The sequence below is a fragment of the Ixodes scapularis genome, unplaced genomic scaffold (genome assembly GCF_016920785.2).
Source record: "Ixodes scapularis isolate PalLabHiFi unplaced genomic scaffold, ASM1692078v2 PGA_scaffold4__175_contigs__length_147842914, whole genome shotgun sequence".
In the NCBI taxonomy this organism is placed as follows: domain Eukaryota; kingdom Metazoa; phylum Arthropoda; class Arachnida; order Ixodida; family Ixodidae; genus Ixodes; species Ixodes scapularis.
In genome coordinates this window covers 5,055,305-5,072,501 of record NW_024609879.1, presented here as the reverse complement: position 1 = coordinate 5,072,501, position 17,197 = coordinate 5,055,305, and the positions used below count along the sequence as shown (strand labels likewise).

Sequence of the window (17,197 nt, the reverse complement as noted above, 5' to 3'; positions counted from 1 at the left end):
TTGTGACCCCAGAAAAAGCCTCCCCCCATTTTCTTTTTCTTCTTCCTTTCCAGGAAGATAAATTCAGTTCTCATTATTTTTATATTTTTTTAGTATTTTCGTCTTTATTTGATTTTCTCTGTGACCAAAGTGGTTCTTCGCAGTGGGATGGCCATAATATAAATGTCGTTGCTCGTTGAAAGAACTGTGAGTGTTTGTCCCTCGTCTATTTTCAGTGTTTTTAATGCGAAAGCATTAACTGTCTCATAAAGCGAGTCGACGTCGTTAGCTTTGAAACGATGCAAAACGGCACCTTAATGAAACCACGCGCTAAGCTAGCCAACGGCACCTTTTACACTTCGGTCCCATTGGCTGGCGCGAGTCGACGAGGCTCCCATTGGCCGCTGCGCGTCAGTTTGGGTGGTGTCATCATCACTATGTTATCATACTGTTGGGTTATCACTGATCACCGCGTTCGCTCGCCTCTTATCGGTTGTACAGAATAAGCCGAGGGGTTTGTTCTGCCGGGACCTACGTTGCTGTCTGTTCGTTCTAATGGCGCCGCAAGGCACACGACAGTTTGAACGATCACTCACCCGATGGCGCTGCGTGTCCGCGAGGCAACGGCTCCACCGTTGCACACCCAAGGTGAGCGCGTTGTAACTTGTACGCCGCAGATTAAAGAAGGGAGCGAAGAGCGGCGTGCGTGCTTTCGCATTCACAACTCGTAAGAAGTGCTGAGGGGTACCTCGAGCCTTTTATTCTTTCTGTGTGAACTTCCGTGACAAGATCGAAAGATTGAAATTTGACAAATTTTTAGCGCCGAAAATTCTAAACTTCATTTCATTTCATTTGATTTATTAACCATTTTGAAGTGGGGTGGCAGGGACAAAAGGTGCTTAATAGCACCTGACCAAGGTCCCGAGCCCCATACAGGTTTCAGAGCGGCAACACAGATAAAAACAATAAAAAACAAAAACAAAAACAAAACGAAAAAACAAGGTTGTTTAAACATTTGTATCCAATATATTATTCAAGCTTCAAAATATAATCCTTTATTCTTTTTTTGAACGTATCTATTGAATTTACTGCTTCAGCTATTTCCAGAATTTGAGGACTTCGAACTTTGAAGACAATCCAATTTCTTAGCGCCAAAAATTGAAAGGTCGAAAATCCTGGGATTTTTTATGAGGTAAGTTCCACATTTAAAAACGTTTTCGAACCTTTCGAACCCCTTGGTTCGATCTTCAAAAATCTGGTTCGAAAAAGATTCGCAGCATTTTTAGTAGAAACTGAGGGAGAGGAAGACATGAGAGAGCACGGGAACGTCAAAACACCGAGCTCTCTTTCCAGGGATTATTGGATTAGTGACAGAGGCAAGCTATAGCTGCCTCTGTCTCGCTGTTTGAACGCTTGTGAGCACTGCAGAGTAGTCACAAAGGCAGCTAGCTTCTCGTCTATTGATCATTCCAAGCAAAGCTCGGTGTCTCTCTCATCTCCTCCTCTCCCTCAGTTTCTGCCCGTATAGTCACTGACAAGATGCGAACGTCAGGGCGTCTCTCGAACGTTCGGCCTCCAGCCCGCGCTTGTTGCCTTTCGCCATTTTCTGGCGTCGCGTGAACCCTTGAGGCCCAAGAAGCGCCGAAACTATATGAAAGGTAGCAAGACGTGGGATGTATACCGCATTTCATTCACTAAACTTTGTCCCGCCGATACCTCAGTTGGCAGAGCGGTAGAAACGATTGCAGTTTTTCAGAAGTCCCTGTTTCAAATCCGACACCAAGACTCAAAAATTTTACATTTTCTTGTGAATTGCTTATTACGGTAGCAGCTAGGACCAATCGCGTGATTTGTCACTGAGTGTTTTCGCGAAGTACGACCCCGACATTTCCCTGGAAGGTTCCCATTAACGGCTGTTGCTGCAAACAGAGGACAGTGCTTTCTTTCAGCCAAACAGACGTGAGACACGTCTGACTTCGGTACGTGGTGTATGGTTGGCGAGTCTGCTTTCGTGCGTTTTTAATGCGATAAACATAATTTCCTTACTTTCTTCGTGCCCTCTTTGTTGATTAAACTCCATTTGCAAACAGTGTCCTGTCTCGGTTGTGTCTTTTCCAGCAAGGCCATGCCAAAAGGGGCGACGCTTCACCGGCTTTCCATAGGAACGCCGGGGCATGACCGAACGAGGATGGTGTCTTTGCAGGTTATCGCGGCCGTCAAGGAGCGCTTCCCGCACTGTCCTGTGCTCGCCGTCGGGTACTCGCTGGGCGGCGTCCTTCTCGGCCACTACCTGCGCCTGCTGGGCGACGATGCGCAGATCGACGCTGCCGTCGCCATATCGGCGCCCTTCCACCTGCCCACCAGCCGCAGGAACCTCATGGGCTACAGCACCGCCTTCCTGCTCAACGTGTACCTCACCTACTTTCTCGTAAAGCGCCTCCGGAAACACCGCCGCCTGCTGCAGTCTAGCGTACGTAACCCTTCCTTCAATCAGAAAGAATCCTAGCCTTCAATCTATCTAGTTATTATTGATAAGATGCAAATTCCGAAAGATCGTACTTATTGTGAAAGAGACCTTATACCGAATTCTTAAAACGGTAGCTTTATCGCGAAGTAACCTCAGAAGCCTCGTAAGCATGAGACGTGTTGGTGGGCCAGTCCGCAACCGCTAAAGATCATGAAAAACAAATTACAGAAACCACTTTTGTTGGTTGTCTATGAATTGCGATAGCATTCGACACGTGACTTATGCACCGATTCAGGTTCCCCGCTAAATTTAGCGGGGAGCCTGAATTTGTTTCCAGGTCACGTGAGGTCAGGTCACGTAACATAAATCGTTCCGCCAAAATTAGCGGGGAAACTCAATTGGTGCAGAGGTCGCGTGACGTAAAGTTTGCCGATAAATTTAGCAGGGAACCTGATTTGGTGCATAATTCGTGACATCAATTTTCCCGCTAAAGTTAGCAGGGAATCAGAATTCGTGCGTAAGTCGTGACCTCAATTTTCCCGCTAAATTTAGCGTGGTGCCTGAATTGCTGTGTAGGTCGCCTTCTCTCCAGCGTTCGCTCTGTTAAAGTGGAAAGAAGTGGGAGGAACTTGCACTTCACTCTTAACCTGCCAATGATTATAGTATGATATAATTTTGCTTTTGTCACCGTAACCTCGAATATTGGAGTTTTTCGGATAAAACCAGAACTACGAAAGTTGTGCCATTTCTTGCGGAGTTTTTCGGTTTTCTGCAGAAACATGGAACACTAGGGGACAACTTTCACTCGCGGAAGTGAAGATCGCGCGTGCACAACTAAGATCCGCGCTCAATATGATGTCGCATTGTGAATACTCCGTTTGACCTCGCGCTAAACCGCAGAGGCGCAATGAAAGTCAATCCAATGCCATGGGAGTGTCACGGGACCTTCGGGAGGAGAGCGTGGTTACGTGATATGATCATAAAGCTGATTGGCTGGGTCTGCTCGCAGCGTCTGATGCGATCTATAGCAATGTAAAACGGAGTGTCTGTGACTCCAGCGACGTCGTCCGTCTCGGGCAAATACGGCAGCCGAAAACAGGTAGTGCCATGCCATGTGCCAGCTCCACGCACAACGCTCGGGTTTCAGCGGGCAAGCAATGGCTTCAAAAGATTTTATCTACCATGTTCCAGACCCGCGGCGGACTGTTGGCGTATTCGAGCTTCCAAAGGCTTAACCTCCTTGCGGGGAACCGACGAAATTGCTACGTGTTGTTGTTCTACCGCACTATTGAACATTGATAAAATCAAAACGACTGGTTCATGCGGTTGCGTAATCTGCGTTCAGAGCGACCTATGCAACACGCTGACACGACAGTAAGGGCGGAGTCACTGGAACAACTGTTCGCTCTACACAACATGACAAGCAATGCAAGGAGCGTCTAATTACTTAGGCCAATATGAGCGATGGATTTCCTTGCAACACTGTCATTGCTGCAGCTTTAAGTGCTTTGGAAACAACCAACGCGACTTGCCTGGCTTTACTTTGACGTCTATCGCGCCAGCCGCCTAAAGTATGTACTCACAAAAGCCACAAGAGGCGAACATGAAATTGCGAATAAACCTGCTCCGGCCAGTTCAGTGCTTTCCCGCTAGGTGCCGTCCATCTTGCTGGATTCGTGAATACAGTAGAACATGTGGACGTGCTGCTATCAATCCTGGTGACGTGAAAAAGCTCACGGCAGATTAGCTCGCTGAAGAAGCTCACCGAAAACAAACGCCACGACATCGCTCGATGCGAAGAAAATCTCACTAACCTTCAGCCGAATGCGGTGGAAAGCTAACCGTCGAGTTCAATTTAGTAAGCTGCCGCATTAGTTTGAGTAGTTTCTGGGTTGCTATATATTGAATTACCTTTTATGTTGTACCCTACACTACACATCTCGCGAGGAACGCGAGCGCACATCTGCACACGCGTGTTGAGCCTAATCATCTACCGCTTTTGAAAGAACCGCATCCCCTATCGGAGACTTGGTTTCAGGATTTTGGGGTAGGAAACACGAGAAAACAAAGGGTGCATTAGGAAGGGGTGTGAAGAAGCTTCTTTGTGCAATATTGGAGGTGTTGCACAAGCCACAACGGGAACAAAAGCGATCTCTTGGGAGCTCAGTCTAGGGCACAGTAGCTCAATGGAGCCAACAAGACCTAGCTTGGTTGCTGGAAGGAATGTTTGCGCTCTCGCGCCACAATGACCACGCAACCAAAGCTGTAAGGTCTGCCGCCTTTTAGTGGCGAGTCCACTCGGTAGCGCTCGATACTCTATAAGCCTAAAACCCCTTGATGCGTCCGTGTATGCAAGTCATCAAATGCGGTACCGCAGAAGCACCACGCCTCGTGTGGCCCATGGAAACAAATGGCGGCGCGGCACTGAAATGAGCGGCACTTGGAAGCGAATAGCGGCAAGCACTCGCTCGTGACACGTGCCTTGTGCGTTCTCACAACAATGGTTTGCAGCACCATAGCCTCCTCTATACTGGCAAAGCCTGGCAGATCGCCACGAAAATCGGGTGACGAAATTGAAAAGGTGGAGCGGCAGACAACGGATGAGAGCAGAGCCACGTGACGGGCGGCCCGCTGCGGCGAGACGCCGAAACACACTTCTCCCGAGCGACGGAATGTCCGCTCAGGCTCCTCGCGTTCCTCGCGCTACCGCTTCTTTTCTCGTCGGGTTTGAAGACCATGTTTCGGGTCCTCGCTGCTGTAAAAGCTGTACGATGACGTCCAGGTTCTCCGAGAAATGTTTTGTGCTACCAGATCCTCGCGCTCCAAATCTGCGACCGGGCACTCTATGGTTCCGTCGTCGAACTGCCAGGTTTTGTGAGTATAGAGCAGGCTATGGTAGTACTTGTAAGAAACAACAAGTGGGACTTGAATCCAGGGATGTCATATTGACTCATATGGACAGAAGCGACGGAATCGGCGGAACGTGGGATGCACACTATCAGCGGTGGAAAGTGATTATATTGTGATTTTAAGCTAATGATGAAGTTTGCCCAAACATGTGCGCAAAAAGAGTGTGGTTTGAAAACGGTAGTTCTTTGTTGCCCGCGGGAGCGGTGCCGCTGGTGGCGCTTGGATCGCTATCCGCCAAACCTGATCGCACCGGCGACAGAAAATAACCGTTTTCGAACGACGATCCTTCGTAGAGCTTGTCAACTTATATGTTTAAAAAAGTAGCACGGCAACTAAATACTGAAGCACACTCACCGGGATTTCTGAAAACGGTCGAATTCTGGGCGACCGACGGCAGACGGCCAAGGTTACGCGAACAGCCCCGTTGATTTTCGTTGAACATCACAGGGCGTCGTCGACGTCGACAGCGTGCTGGGCAGCAGGACGCTGTACGACTTCGACAACCGCTACACGGCTCCCGTGTTCGGCTACGAGAACGCCGACGACTACTACGTGCACGCCAGTCTAGCGGTAAGCACGAGCAACGCCTGTCGTTGTACGAGGCCGGGATTAAACCTTTCACGAAATTCCTATAAGGCCGCGAGCGCGCAACGAATTCTGGGAATGTCTTGATGCTCGGCCTTGCTCCTGCAGCAGCTACCATGGGACACTGAAGAGAGGGGGAGCGCACTGCAGGTGCTTGCCTACCCCCACCCGCGTTTTATTCGTCGACTTTAAGGGCGTCTCCGCGGTACGGTCTGCTATAGGCGGTTCTATACGGTATATGTTTCCAGCGATCATTTCGGAGCCGCGGAGACGGCTGCGCGCTTCGCAAAATGTCTATCTAAAAACCCAGAAGTCAGAAAATGGAGCACAAAAATATATCCAAACGTGCATGTTTCGCGTTAAAAACGTGTGCACAATACCAAACAGTTATTCACTACCTGCTCCACCGAGAAGTAGAGAAATAATACAACGTGGGGTTCGTTTTCCTCCGTCCAAAATCTATGCTGCATTTAGCCTACATCAAAAAAAGTCCAAGGACACCTCAACACTTCTTATGAGGACTATAAACGCGTGTTGTCTCGACAACCCCTTCAGTGGACAGGTTGACAGCAGCGCGGCCGAAATGCCTGGCAAGTTGTTCCTCTTTTTCGTCCAGGTATACCTTGACAATCGCTACTGTTACTGTTCAGATGACCGCTTTTTATTGCTGCTTCCCTGTCCACACTACTTGCAGTCTTGTGTGGCGTCATCTGTTTCTTTTTTTTTTTTTGTTGTTTTTTCGATCGCTTCTATGCTGAGGCGACATGATCTAACCCTGGTCGCATGAGTGCGCAGCAGTTGGCCCAGCTTAAGCAGATGTTGCACCTGTTGAACGAACTTAATTCTAGGTCCGAAAAATTTGAGACCGGTCAAGCAGAGTTAAAGAGTTCTATCGATGAAATAAGACAGAGCCAAAAAAGTATTGATGGTAAAATTACAAATATTGGGGAAACGCTCACGTCTGTTGAGAATAAAGCCGAGACTTTAGAAAGTGAAATGGATGCACTGCAACGAGAGAACGGTGTTCAAAGGAAAGTGAATACCGTTTTGCATTCAGTGCTTACTGAAATAGAGGACCAGTCCAGGCGTGACAATCTCCTTTTTCACGGGATACCTGACGCTGCATCCGAGACGTGGTCGCAGGCAGAAGAAAAAATCAAAAACGCGCTATCGAGCTATTTGATAGTGGTTCAATCGAACCTATTGTCAACGCGTTGGCTTTTGATATCGAACGTGCCCATAGACTGGGACAGCTCTTTGCCAACAAATGCAAACCTGTAATTTTCAAATGTTTTTTTTTTTTTTTTTTTTTTTGACGAAGGATTATGTGATGCAACTCCGCGATAAGCTAAATTAAACCGCATCAGTGTTAGCGAAGATCTTTCCTCTGCAACACGTTTGGCCCGGAGGAACGTAATTGAGTTTGGAAAGACATAGCATTCCACGTTCAAACTTAGTCATAACAAATTGTTCGTAAATGACAAGTGTCATATTTATCAACAAGAATTAGAACGTGTCTCAGACATATTTCGCCCCCGAGGCTCCCGCGATGCTATGCAACAACCATCAAGCTTGGAGGGTGCACCCTCAACGCTTTAGCTGTCAGCTAGGGGTGGTGTTTGTAATCTGCCTTCATCTACCGAACATGTTGTTTTTTTATTACGTAATTTTCCCCTTTTTTTTTTTTTTTTTTTGCTTCGTAACGTCAGGAGCGTTATAAACAAGCCTGACGCTTTGTCATCTTTAATCGGCACGTGTCTTGCTGGTGTAGTGGTGTCGACCGGAACCTGGCTGCCCACAAAAGTAGACAACAGTGGGATTTTAAATTGCCAAAAGAAGTATAACTTCTACAGGTGGACTCGGACTGGAAGGCGCTTTGATGGGGGTTAGTGACGAGTTAGTTTATTTTGATGTGTCTCTGTGTCCTCGTCTTAGTCGCGCTGTTTTTTCAACATGAACTCTCACCAACTCGCCCAGTTATCTATCCTTATCCTTGCTTCCCCTCTAGAATTAATTTCAGCGTGCATTCGTCTGAATTATAAGGATGTAATAAAAACTTGTTATCGCCCCCTAGATCACCTTCCTTTTTCCGATTTCCACGATGTTTTAAATACATTACAGGTAAGGTTTCCGTCATCACCCATTTTCATTCTTGGTGATTTTATTTTCCCCTGAGTCACTTGGAACGCGCTTATTCCCATAGCAGGCTTCGGCTCTTCAGAATGCAATTCTTTTCTTACTACATGCTCGGGTGTTAACTTAACGCAACTCGTTAAATGTCCAACCCGTACAACTGAGACAAGTGCCACTGTCCTTGACCTAGTATTCAGTATAAACCCAGACCTTGTTTAGTCGCTTTCAGTTTTACCAGGTATGAGCGACCACCCGGTTATTCACTCGAATATTCCTTACACCTCCCCTCGCAAATGTGCTACTGCAAAAATAATTAGGGACTATACCAGAGCTGACTACACCATAATAAATGCTGAACTAGAGGTATTTTTATCTGATTTTCTTTTTAAATTTTCTGAGCGAACGCTGGACGAAAATTGGCTTTAAATTGGCTCGTGTTTAAAATGAAAGTAACTGAGCTGACTAACCGTTACACACCCCTTCGTAAAATTAGAAACTCGCAGTCGCCTTTGTTCACGCCATCATTGAAGCGGTCACTGAACAATAAAAAAGCGTCTTATCCGACGGGCCAAGCTATCTGTGATCCCAGAAAGATGGAGAGCTTATCATCGTGCAGAAGATAAGTACGCGTGTGCTCTGTCCCTCTCCAAAATTGCGTTTTTTAATCACACCCTTTCATTGCTACTGGAAACCAATCTACGCAAGTTTGGGCACGTGGTGAACGGAAATGAAGAGAAACCGATTGAGCTTACCACTGGTCGTTACCACTGGGCGAACTGGTCGTTCCTGCGGTGGGTTGCTGCGTTGTTTTAAAATCTGAATTCTCATTGTCCTTTGGTAACATTAGACCGGCTGTGCTTCCCGATATTCCGGTTCGTGATTTCTTCCCGATGGATCCAGTAGTTATTGACTGGACAGGTATATGCAAATTAGTCCAAAATATGAAGCTTGCCTCTTCTCCAGGTGATGACGGCGCTAATCCCAAACTTTTGAACAACACCAAAGTGTATTCTTCGATAATATTATCAAATATTTTTGTACAGTCGTTGGAATCCTGTACGCTCCCGAAATACTGGAAGGTGGGTAAGGTGGTTCCTTTGCCCAAGTCAGGTAACACTGAATTATGGTACGTTCCCCAAATTCAATAATGTTACTAGGCGACTTTAATTATCCAAATAATTTATGGTCGAACGAATCCCCTTAACTTGTCCCTTTTCTACCGAGTGTAGCAATTTCTTGAACATGTGTGCTGATTTCAATCTCTCGCAAGATGTAACCCAGCCAACCCGAGTTACGCCCACATCATCAAGTGTCTTGGATCTTGAATTGACCACCTTAACAGGTTTAAGCGATCATTCTTTGCTTCACTTCACATTGAACATTCCTGTTCCTAATCAAGATAACCACTATATATGTATTAGAGATTATAAGAAGGCGGACTTTGTTGCTATTAATCGTGAGCTATGTTTGTTTCTGGATGAGTTCCTACAAGGGTTTGGTGAGGGATCCATAAATATGAACTGGAATTTATTTAAAAATAAAGTGGCTTCACTCACAAATATGTTCATACCATTGAGAACCATCAGATCGAACCGAAAATCACCGTGGTTTAACCAGTCACTGAAAAGGTTGTCAAACAAGAAAACACGCTTGTTTCGTTCCGCGAAGTTATCCAATTCCCAATCTCGTTCGGACACCTACCGATGTGCAGCTACTGATTCCAAAGTAGCACTAAAAGAAGCGAAATACCCAAATACTCATTTTTTAGTCAAACTTTACCTTCAATGCTTATACGCATGTTATAACACTTAGATGTACAGATGGTACAGTAGTTCTTAGCGGTCAATGTGCTAGCATTCTCAACGCGGTGTTTGTTTCGGCGTTTTCCAGTAATGTAAATTATACTTACCCTGCCTGTCACACTTACAAGTTTTTTTTCCAATGGACCCAGTTCTTATTGACACAGTTGGTATTGCGAGAATAATATAAAAACTGAAGATGTCGTCATCCTCTGGTGACGATATTATCAACTCTAAATTTTTGCTCAGTACTAAGATGTATTGCTCTATAATCCTGAGTAAACTGTTTCAGCGGTCTCCTGATACAGGTTGTATACCAGAGGATCGGAACATCGGGAAGGTGATTCCTTTGCAGAAATCAGGTGAAAAGCATTTGCCAAATAACTTTCGACCCGTGTCACTTACCATCACTCCCTGTAAAATCATGGAGGATATCATTTACTCCCATCTTGCAAATTACTTAGAGTCCAATGTTTTTTTGTTTTTTTTTTTTCAATTCATCCCGGCATGGGTTTCGTAAGTCATTTTCATGTGAGACTCAGCTTTTGTGTTTCACACATGATCTACATTCCATTCTTGATCGTGGGTCTCTGGCGGACTGCATATTCCTCGATTTTTCAAAGGCATTCGATAAGGTATCTCACGAACTTCTCTTTCTCAAGCTGACTAAACTAAACTTAGACCCCAACGTTCTTGCATGGTTGCGCTCCTTCCTCACTAACCGGTCTTAGTTTGTGACGGCTAACAATATCAATTCTGATTTATCTCCAGTTGGCTTAGATGAACCCCAAGGCTCGGTTCTGGGGCCCTTACTTTTTCTCATTTATATTAACAACCTGGCCACTAATATATGTTCATCCGTCAGGCTCTTTGCCGATGACTCTCTTTGCCGATGACTGTGTCATTTATCGCGAAATTAACAGTGATTCTGACGTCTCACTTCTTCAGTCAGATATTAACAGTGTTTCTGAGTGGTTTGATTTGTGGAGCATGAAACTAGACATTAATAAGAGTAAATCTATGCGTGTTTCCTGTCTTGATACTCCGTGTGCTTCTTATCGTCTAAAATAATCTCTCTTTCGAAACCGTATCATCGTATAAAGATCTGGGTATGCATATATCTGCTAATCTGTCCTGGTCGTGTCACGTTGAATATATTGTAAATAACGCCAACCGCATGCTTGGATATCTCCGAAGAAATTTTTGTCTTGCTCCCAGGTCATTAAAATTACTTTTATATAAAACCTTAGTTCGTACTAAATTGGAATATGCAGCTTCGGTTTCGGATCCTGGTCAAGAATCACTTATCTCTGAATTAGAAGCGATTCAGAACCGCGCATCTCGTTTCATCCTTTCAAATTATCATCGTACATCTACAGGTTTTCCCGCTCATTTTAATCCAAGCGACGACCAATTTAATCCCGGGGTCACTCAATTTAATCCAAGCGCCATACAATTTAATCCAAGCGCCACACAATTTAATCCCGGGGTCAGTCAATTTAATCCACAATATATATATGCACTTATTGTGTTCAGTGGTCGTGTTTTGCTTACACATTTGATAACTTAGAATAATTGTTTATACAATTTTAATTTTTGGGGGAGCATTTGATAATTTGTTCACTAATGTGATCACTTTGAGTTACTAGTGCCACTACTGACGAGGCTTAATTGATATGTTGGTTATTCTTTTTACAGCGCAGCTCTTAGGCACCCGTTTCCGGCTTAAGCGGCGTCAGCGAAGTTCGAAGTTGATTTTCTAAAAAAAGACACCTTTTATTTCTTTCATTTTTTATTCACAGTTAGGTAATATAGTAATCTGTCAGGAACTACCGACATAAATTGCTGGTAGTTCAATATATTGTTTGTATGGACGCTATTAGGACTCAAAACACGCGCTATGAGAGTTTTGTACGGGACTTCGCATAGACGCTCAGCTGAGCAGACTTTTTGACCTATGTAAGGTTTTCTATTTAATGTTAGTACCTACCTCAATATCTGAGCAAAAAACCAAGTGAAGCAACAATATTTATCCTAACAATATATATATATATATATATTTGGCACTGGGGTGATTTGCAAGGTGTGTGAGCTTCGCCCTAGGTATTGACGGAGAAGATACGTAACATCTAGACTCCCGGACAAACTTAAAGGAGCTGTGCAACGATATTCAATTGGAATGTTTTTCTCTCTACACGAGCTTACTGGCACACCTGGGACTCAAGGATACTCACACGCAACGCCATTGGCCAAGAAACTCCTTTGTTGCGGTGTAATTTCAAGGACAAAAGCGATCATTTTCATTCAGTCTCTCCTTTGCAAAATTTGATGACGTAACTCGGGGATCGCAGTACACCCAAGTGACGATATTTGAATGCGGTTCATAGATTGGACCCGAGTATTGCGTGGGCACTCGACTTGGTCTCGTGACAATTGCTAGCTCGAGAAGCATTCGGGTAGTGACCCGTGTCCAATCGCTGCAGCGAGGACGACAGCCGAGCCATAACAATGTCTGGAACTCAGCGCGTGTCCTGCGCTTTGCCAACCCCAGCGCGTGGCTATGATCAACACTGGCGGCATATAATCGGCTCCAGATCACGTGGCCGCTTGTTCTGGCTGCGAGTTGAGGGGGTGAACGCTGCTCGTTTTTCTTAAATTTTTTTCTGGGACTTCCATTGCGTGGGGTGAAAAACGAACGCGTGTTTCATACGTCATTAACGTTAGGGATCCGTTTTAAGCGGTATTTGCGCAAAGTACAAAAATTGTTGCATAGCTCCTTTAAGAGGGAAAAGTCTAAGTAGCCCGGAATGAATCACTGAAAATAGGAATGAAACCTAAACGCATGACTAACACATTTGAAGACTTACACCTTACGAAATGATCGTTATTTTACGAAAGAGTCCGTACGCGGACAAAATAAACCGTACTTCCTAAGCGTCAGATACTCAATCGTACACATGTATATGCACTGCATAACTGTTTGACATTAGAAAATAAGACAATTACATATCAGGTTCGGTATTTTAAACTCAAAGCCGAGAGAAAAAGGCCCCAGAGGAATTCTCTAATGATCTGTATTCCCCCGTAATAGAAGGAAGTAAGCGCTGTGCCCGCACTTGTGGTTGTGGAGTTCTAAGTAACTTCTTTTTTTTTTTTTTTAAGTGCACTACTCCAAATTTTGTTAATGATTACGGTTGGGTATTGAGATAACTGCTAACGATAAACCGAAAACCTTACATAGGCCGAAATTTTGCACAGCAGAGCGAGGTCCCGTTCAAAACGCTCATAGCACGAGATTCGAGTTTCAATAGCGGCCATACAAAAAATATATTGCAATTTCTGTTGGTAGTTCCTGGTAGATTACTATATTACATAACTGTAACTAAAAAATATAAAAAAGGTTTTTTTTTTTAGAACCTCGATTCCAAACTTGGTTGTTTTTCAAAATGTTTGTTTTGCATGTTGCGCGTTATATATTTAGCGCGAAATGTTCAAGTTATACTCAGAAGAAAGAGCTTAATTGAAGCTTGACGGTGATGTAAAGATTATAAAAATATGTTGATTAGGTCAGACAGCACAGCTTGCTGAACTTCGTCAAATATCGTCGCAGAGAGGCGCTATGACAATTAAAACAAAAACATTAAGGATCTTATGGCCTAGACGCTTAATTAGCATAAGAAAAGCATAACTCTAGAGTGTTCCCGAAAAGTTATATTGATGCAGCGTAAAAAGTAAAGAAAAGAGATGGGAGTGAAATATGGCACCCCCGATAAGCTGGAAAAACGTCAGTTTCCACCTTGGCCGCTTCAACGGTCCGTAAGTTGAGAACGAAAAATCGGACGAACTCGCCGTTTGCGTCTTCTTTTATTATAGGAATTGCCCGAGACATGTATTTTTTTACAAAAATTAAAAGTTCGACCCAAAATTCGTGCCCGAGTTGAGATGAAACCACCCTCCTATTCATTCCAATGAATTGTTAAACTCTCTCTAAATACGGCTCTGTCCTTGCCAGTACTCCATTCACCGCTAAGCTGGCAAAGCAGTGGAAAGTCAGTGCTCACTAGACTAGTCGAATGTCGAACCTTCTCCGTTGGATCACGCCCCCGCCCATGAAGGCGGGCTGTCGACTGGTCCAGTGAGCACAAAGCTCCCACCGCACGGCGACCAACTTTTGGTTTCGGTTCCTGCAGGGCAAGCTGTCGACGATTCGGCGCCCGCTCCTGTTCCTCGCGGCCATGGACGACGCGTTCGGGGCCCTGGAGACCTTCCCGGCCTCTGAGATGGAGCAGTCCCCGTGGCTGGCGGGCGTGCTCACCCCCAGGGGTGGGCACGTGGGCTTCGTCGACGGCTGGCTCTGGCCCAGGCCGCCCTTCTTCTCGGAGCGCCTCGTGGCAGCCTACCTGCACGGGCTGCTCCGGCTCTGCACTCGACTCCCTCGAGGACGCCCGCTGTTCGAAGCCCTGGACTCATCGCCCCACCCGGAGAACATCCCTTCGCAGCGGGCGCCCCAGGATCGGAGCCGCCATTTTACCGCCGCCTGACTTCTTCCCCTACCCCAGGGGTCTCCAAACTTTAGGAATAAGAGGCCGGATTAAATGCCTGTCGCTGTCTCGAGGGCCATAAAATAAACGAGTAAATATAATTGAGGAAAACAAATCTTAAATATACCTAGAGAGTCATCTAAACACAGAAATTCAAAGTGCACGGGATAAAATAAAACAAATTCAAGGTGTGTGAATAAAAAAGCTTTATGCAGATAAGAAGATTTGCGAGTAATAAATATACACACACACACACATATATATATATATATATATATATATATATATATATATATATATATATATATATTAAAACACGGAAACTTTACAACCGCTGGACTATCAAGTATATTACAGCCTTCTTCTTCCTTCACTACTCTCAGCGTTTACATGTAATATCCAGCGGTTATAAATTTTTTGGGTTCATTACTGTTCAGTTGGCACCACCCAAGAATATGATCCAACTAACTAGCTCAGCTCCAACCAGTGTTAAAAATTACTTAATTTCAAAATTTCAATTTCCGTAGGCGTCACAACGTGAAGTCTCAAGTAGTCATCCAATATGCCATTTATGGCATATAACATTTTAAAAAAATCAACAAACGGATTTTCAATTGATTAGCCTATTAAAGGGGTATTCACACGAGGGAGAAATCCTGGGAATTTCTCCCCGACACGCGCGCATCACGAGATGAAAACGCGAGGCTTTTGCTCATCGCAAAGCCTGACGTTTTCGTCGTGGGATACGCGTGCGGGGGGATTTCTCCCTCGTGTGAATACCCCTTTAAGGGTAGCGATTAGCGAGGTTATTTTTTTAATCAAACCACAGCTCCAATCAACATTCAATGCTTTATAAAAGCTATGGTTTCTGCGATATAACAAAAAAGATATGGGACCAGCGGCTGTATACAAACCACAGCACTAAGATTATGGAAGCATCCGACTTGATAATAACCGCTTTGCTGAATGTCCACGCGTGTAAAACGTTAAAACACAACTTTTAGTAGGAACAAACGACAACAAGGACAATAAGCGTTTAATGAGGAGGGCTCAGCTCAGCCAGAAACGGGCCTGCGCCGTCGAGATCTAGCTTCTGAACGTGCGCCCGTAGCAGACGACCGCACGGCGGTATCCCCGCTTCATGGCCTTCGAGCATAGAGTTATTATAATGTACGCTAGAGGTTCAACTGGCGCTAGTGTCTATGCGACTTCCGTGACGCAAATTGAAGCAGACAGCAACCAGTCTACTTTTCCAGTCTTCCTGTGTATTCCTATGGGAAAGCGCGCGTGCATTTTGTCTCTTCACCGGAAAATAACACGGAACACTTTGGTTATTTGGGTCGTGCCGAATAGTATGTACCTTGATTAACACTGTAAAAGTGTAATTGCTTTAGTTAGCGCATTTTTCTTCATCAGTGACCGATGTTTAACTTCGCTACATTTCAGTCCCAAACGTGTGTTCCGCAGCAGGTGTGTAAAAACAAGCGACGATTGGAAGCAAAATTACAATCGAGAGGAATGTAGAGTGTGTTCAAGGCTCGCCAGCAATCCGGTGACTCTTATATATTGCTAATATGCCAGTCCTGTCACTATATAAAAATGACCCCGTCGTGCATGAGCGGACAAAAACATTCAAAACGTAGAGAATAAAGTCCGTGGGCTATAAAAGTTGTCTCTTCGTATTGTTTTCTCTGCTGGGCAGCTTTTATCGGCCACTTGTTCTCAAAGATTTCGAGCGTGCGAGTGATATTTTGAACGTAGAACAAGCAGCTTCGCCCAGAGCAGAAAGAATAAAACGGTATACTTACTTATTTAAAATAGGAATAGATTACGTGGCCTTCAATTAATTTTGATCGTATATGCACGTGTATGTTTCTGATCCGGTGTTACTGCGTAGTTCTTGCCGTCTTTCTTAATTTCCAGATGTTCTTCGTTCGTTTGGCACGTATATCCCCCACGCTGAAAAGCGCCGACGTCGTGTTCGCGCTAACAGTGTCCGACAGTGCACATAAATACACGTACGAAGCTCTTTTAGCACCGTTTTTAATGCGATGAATTTGAAAGAAAAACACCGTAACTGACCAAATATTTCGTCGGCATTACTGAGAAATGTTCTAAGCTACCTATTGCGTATGAATTATTCGGGATATTTGCTCTTATGATCGAGCGCAGAGAGAAAATGCACTCACTTTTTCCCATAGAAATGTATTACCGGAAGTCAATTTTCGACTGGTTGCTGTCTGCTTCAATTTGCGTCAGCACACTAGCGCCACTTGAACCTCTAGCGTACATTATAATAACTCTATGCCTTCGAGATCCCGAAACCAGAAGCTATGCCGAAGCGGAGGCTATGCCCGTTTTCGCATGTTTCTAATTTCGGCCGCACGGTGACGACACAGTTCAATTTCAAGGCTCTGGAAAGATATAGATTAAACAAAACAGTTATTGCCAAAGAAAGCATTTATGACAATTCTAGGGGAAGCTCATTGTTGATTGAGGCAAGGACAGGTGTTTTGCGAACCAGAACATACTAAGGTCCCTCTATACTGAAAGGTAGCGACATCTCTTGAAGAATGCCGCCCGCTCCTCTCATTGGACGAATGTAGTCCACCAGGCGGAGCTCGCTGCGCGACGCTTTTGTGTTGGTTGTTTTTTGCTTTTCGAGGCCCCGCGGCTCCGAGGCGCCATTTTTGCTCCGGTCACTCGGCGCGTCAGATACCGCCAGCTACAAACTGCCTGGATAAGCTGCTGCATTCAGACTGGCATTTGAATGATTTAAATCG

The 17,197-nt window shown here is 45.0% G+C and overlaps 1 protein-coding gene across 1 annotated transcript; it reads left to right on the top strand.

The window, feature by feature from the left end:
* The first annotated feature begins 2,167 nt into the window (after window positions 1-2,167).
* On the top strand, window positions 2,168-14,630 carry LOC8041833 (protein ABHD1). Its single transcript, XM_029995368.3, has 3 exons — window positions 2,168-2,449; window positions 5,804-5,926; window positions 14,064-14,630. The coding sequence occupies exons 1-3, from the start codon at window positions 2,168-2,170 to the stop codon at window positions 14,412-14,414; spliced, it is 756 nt and encodes a 251-aa protein (XP_029851228.2). The 3' UTR covers window positions 14,415-14,630.
* Window positions 14,631-17,197: the final 2,567 nt, after the last annotated feature.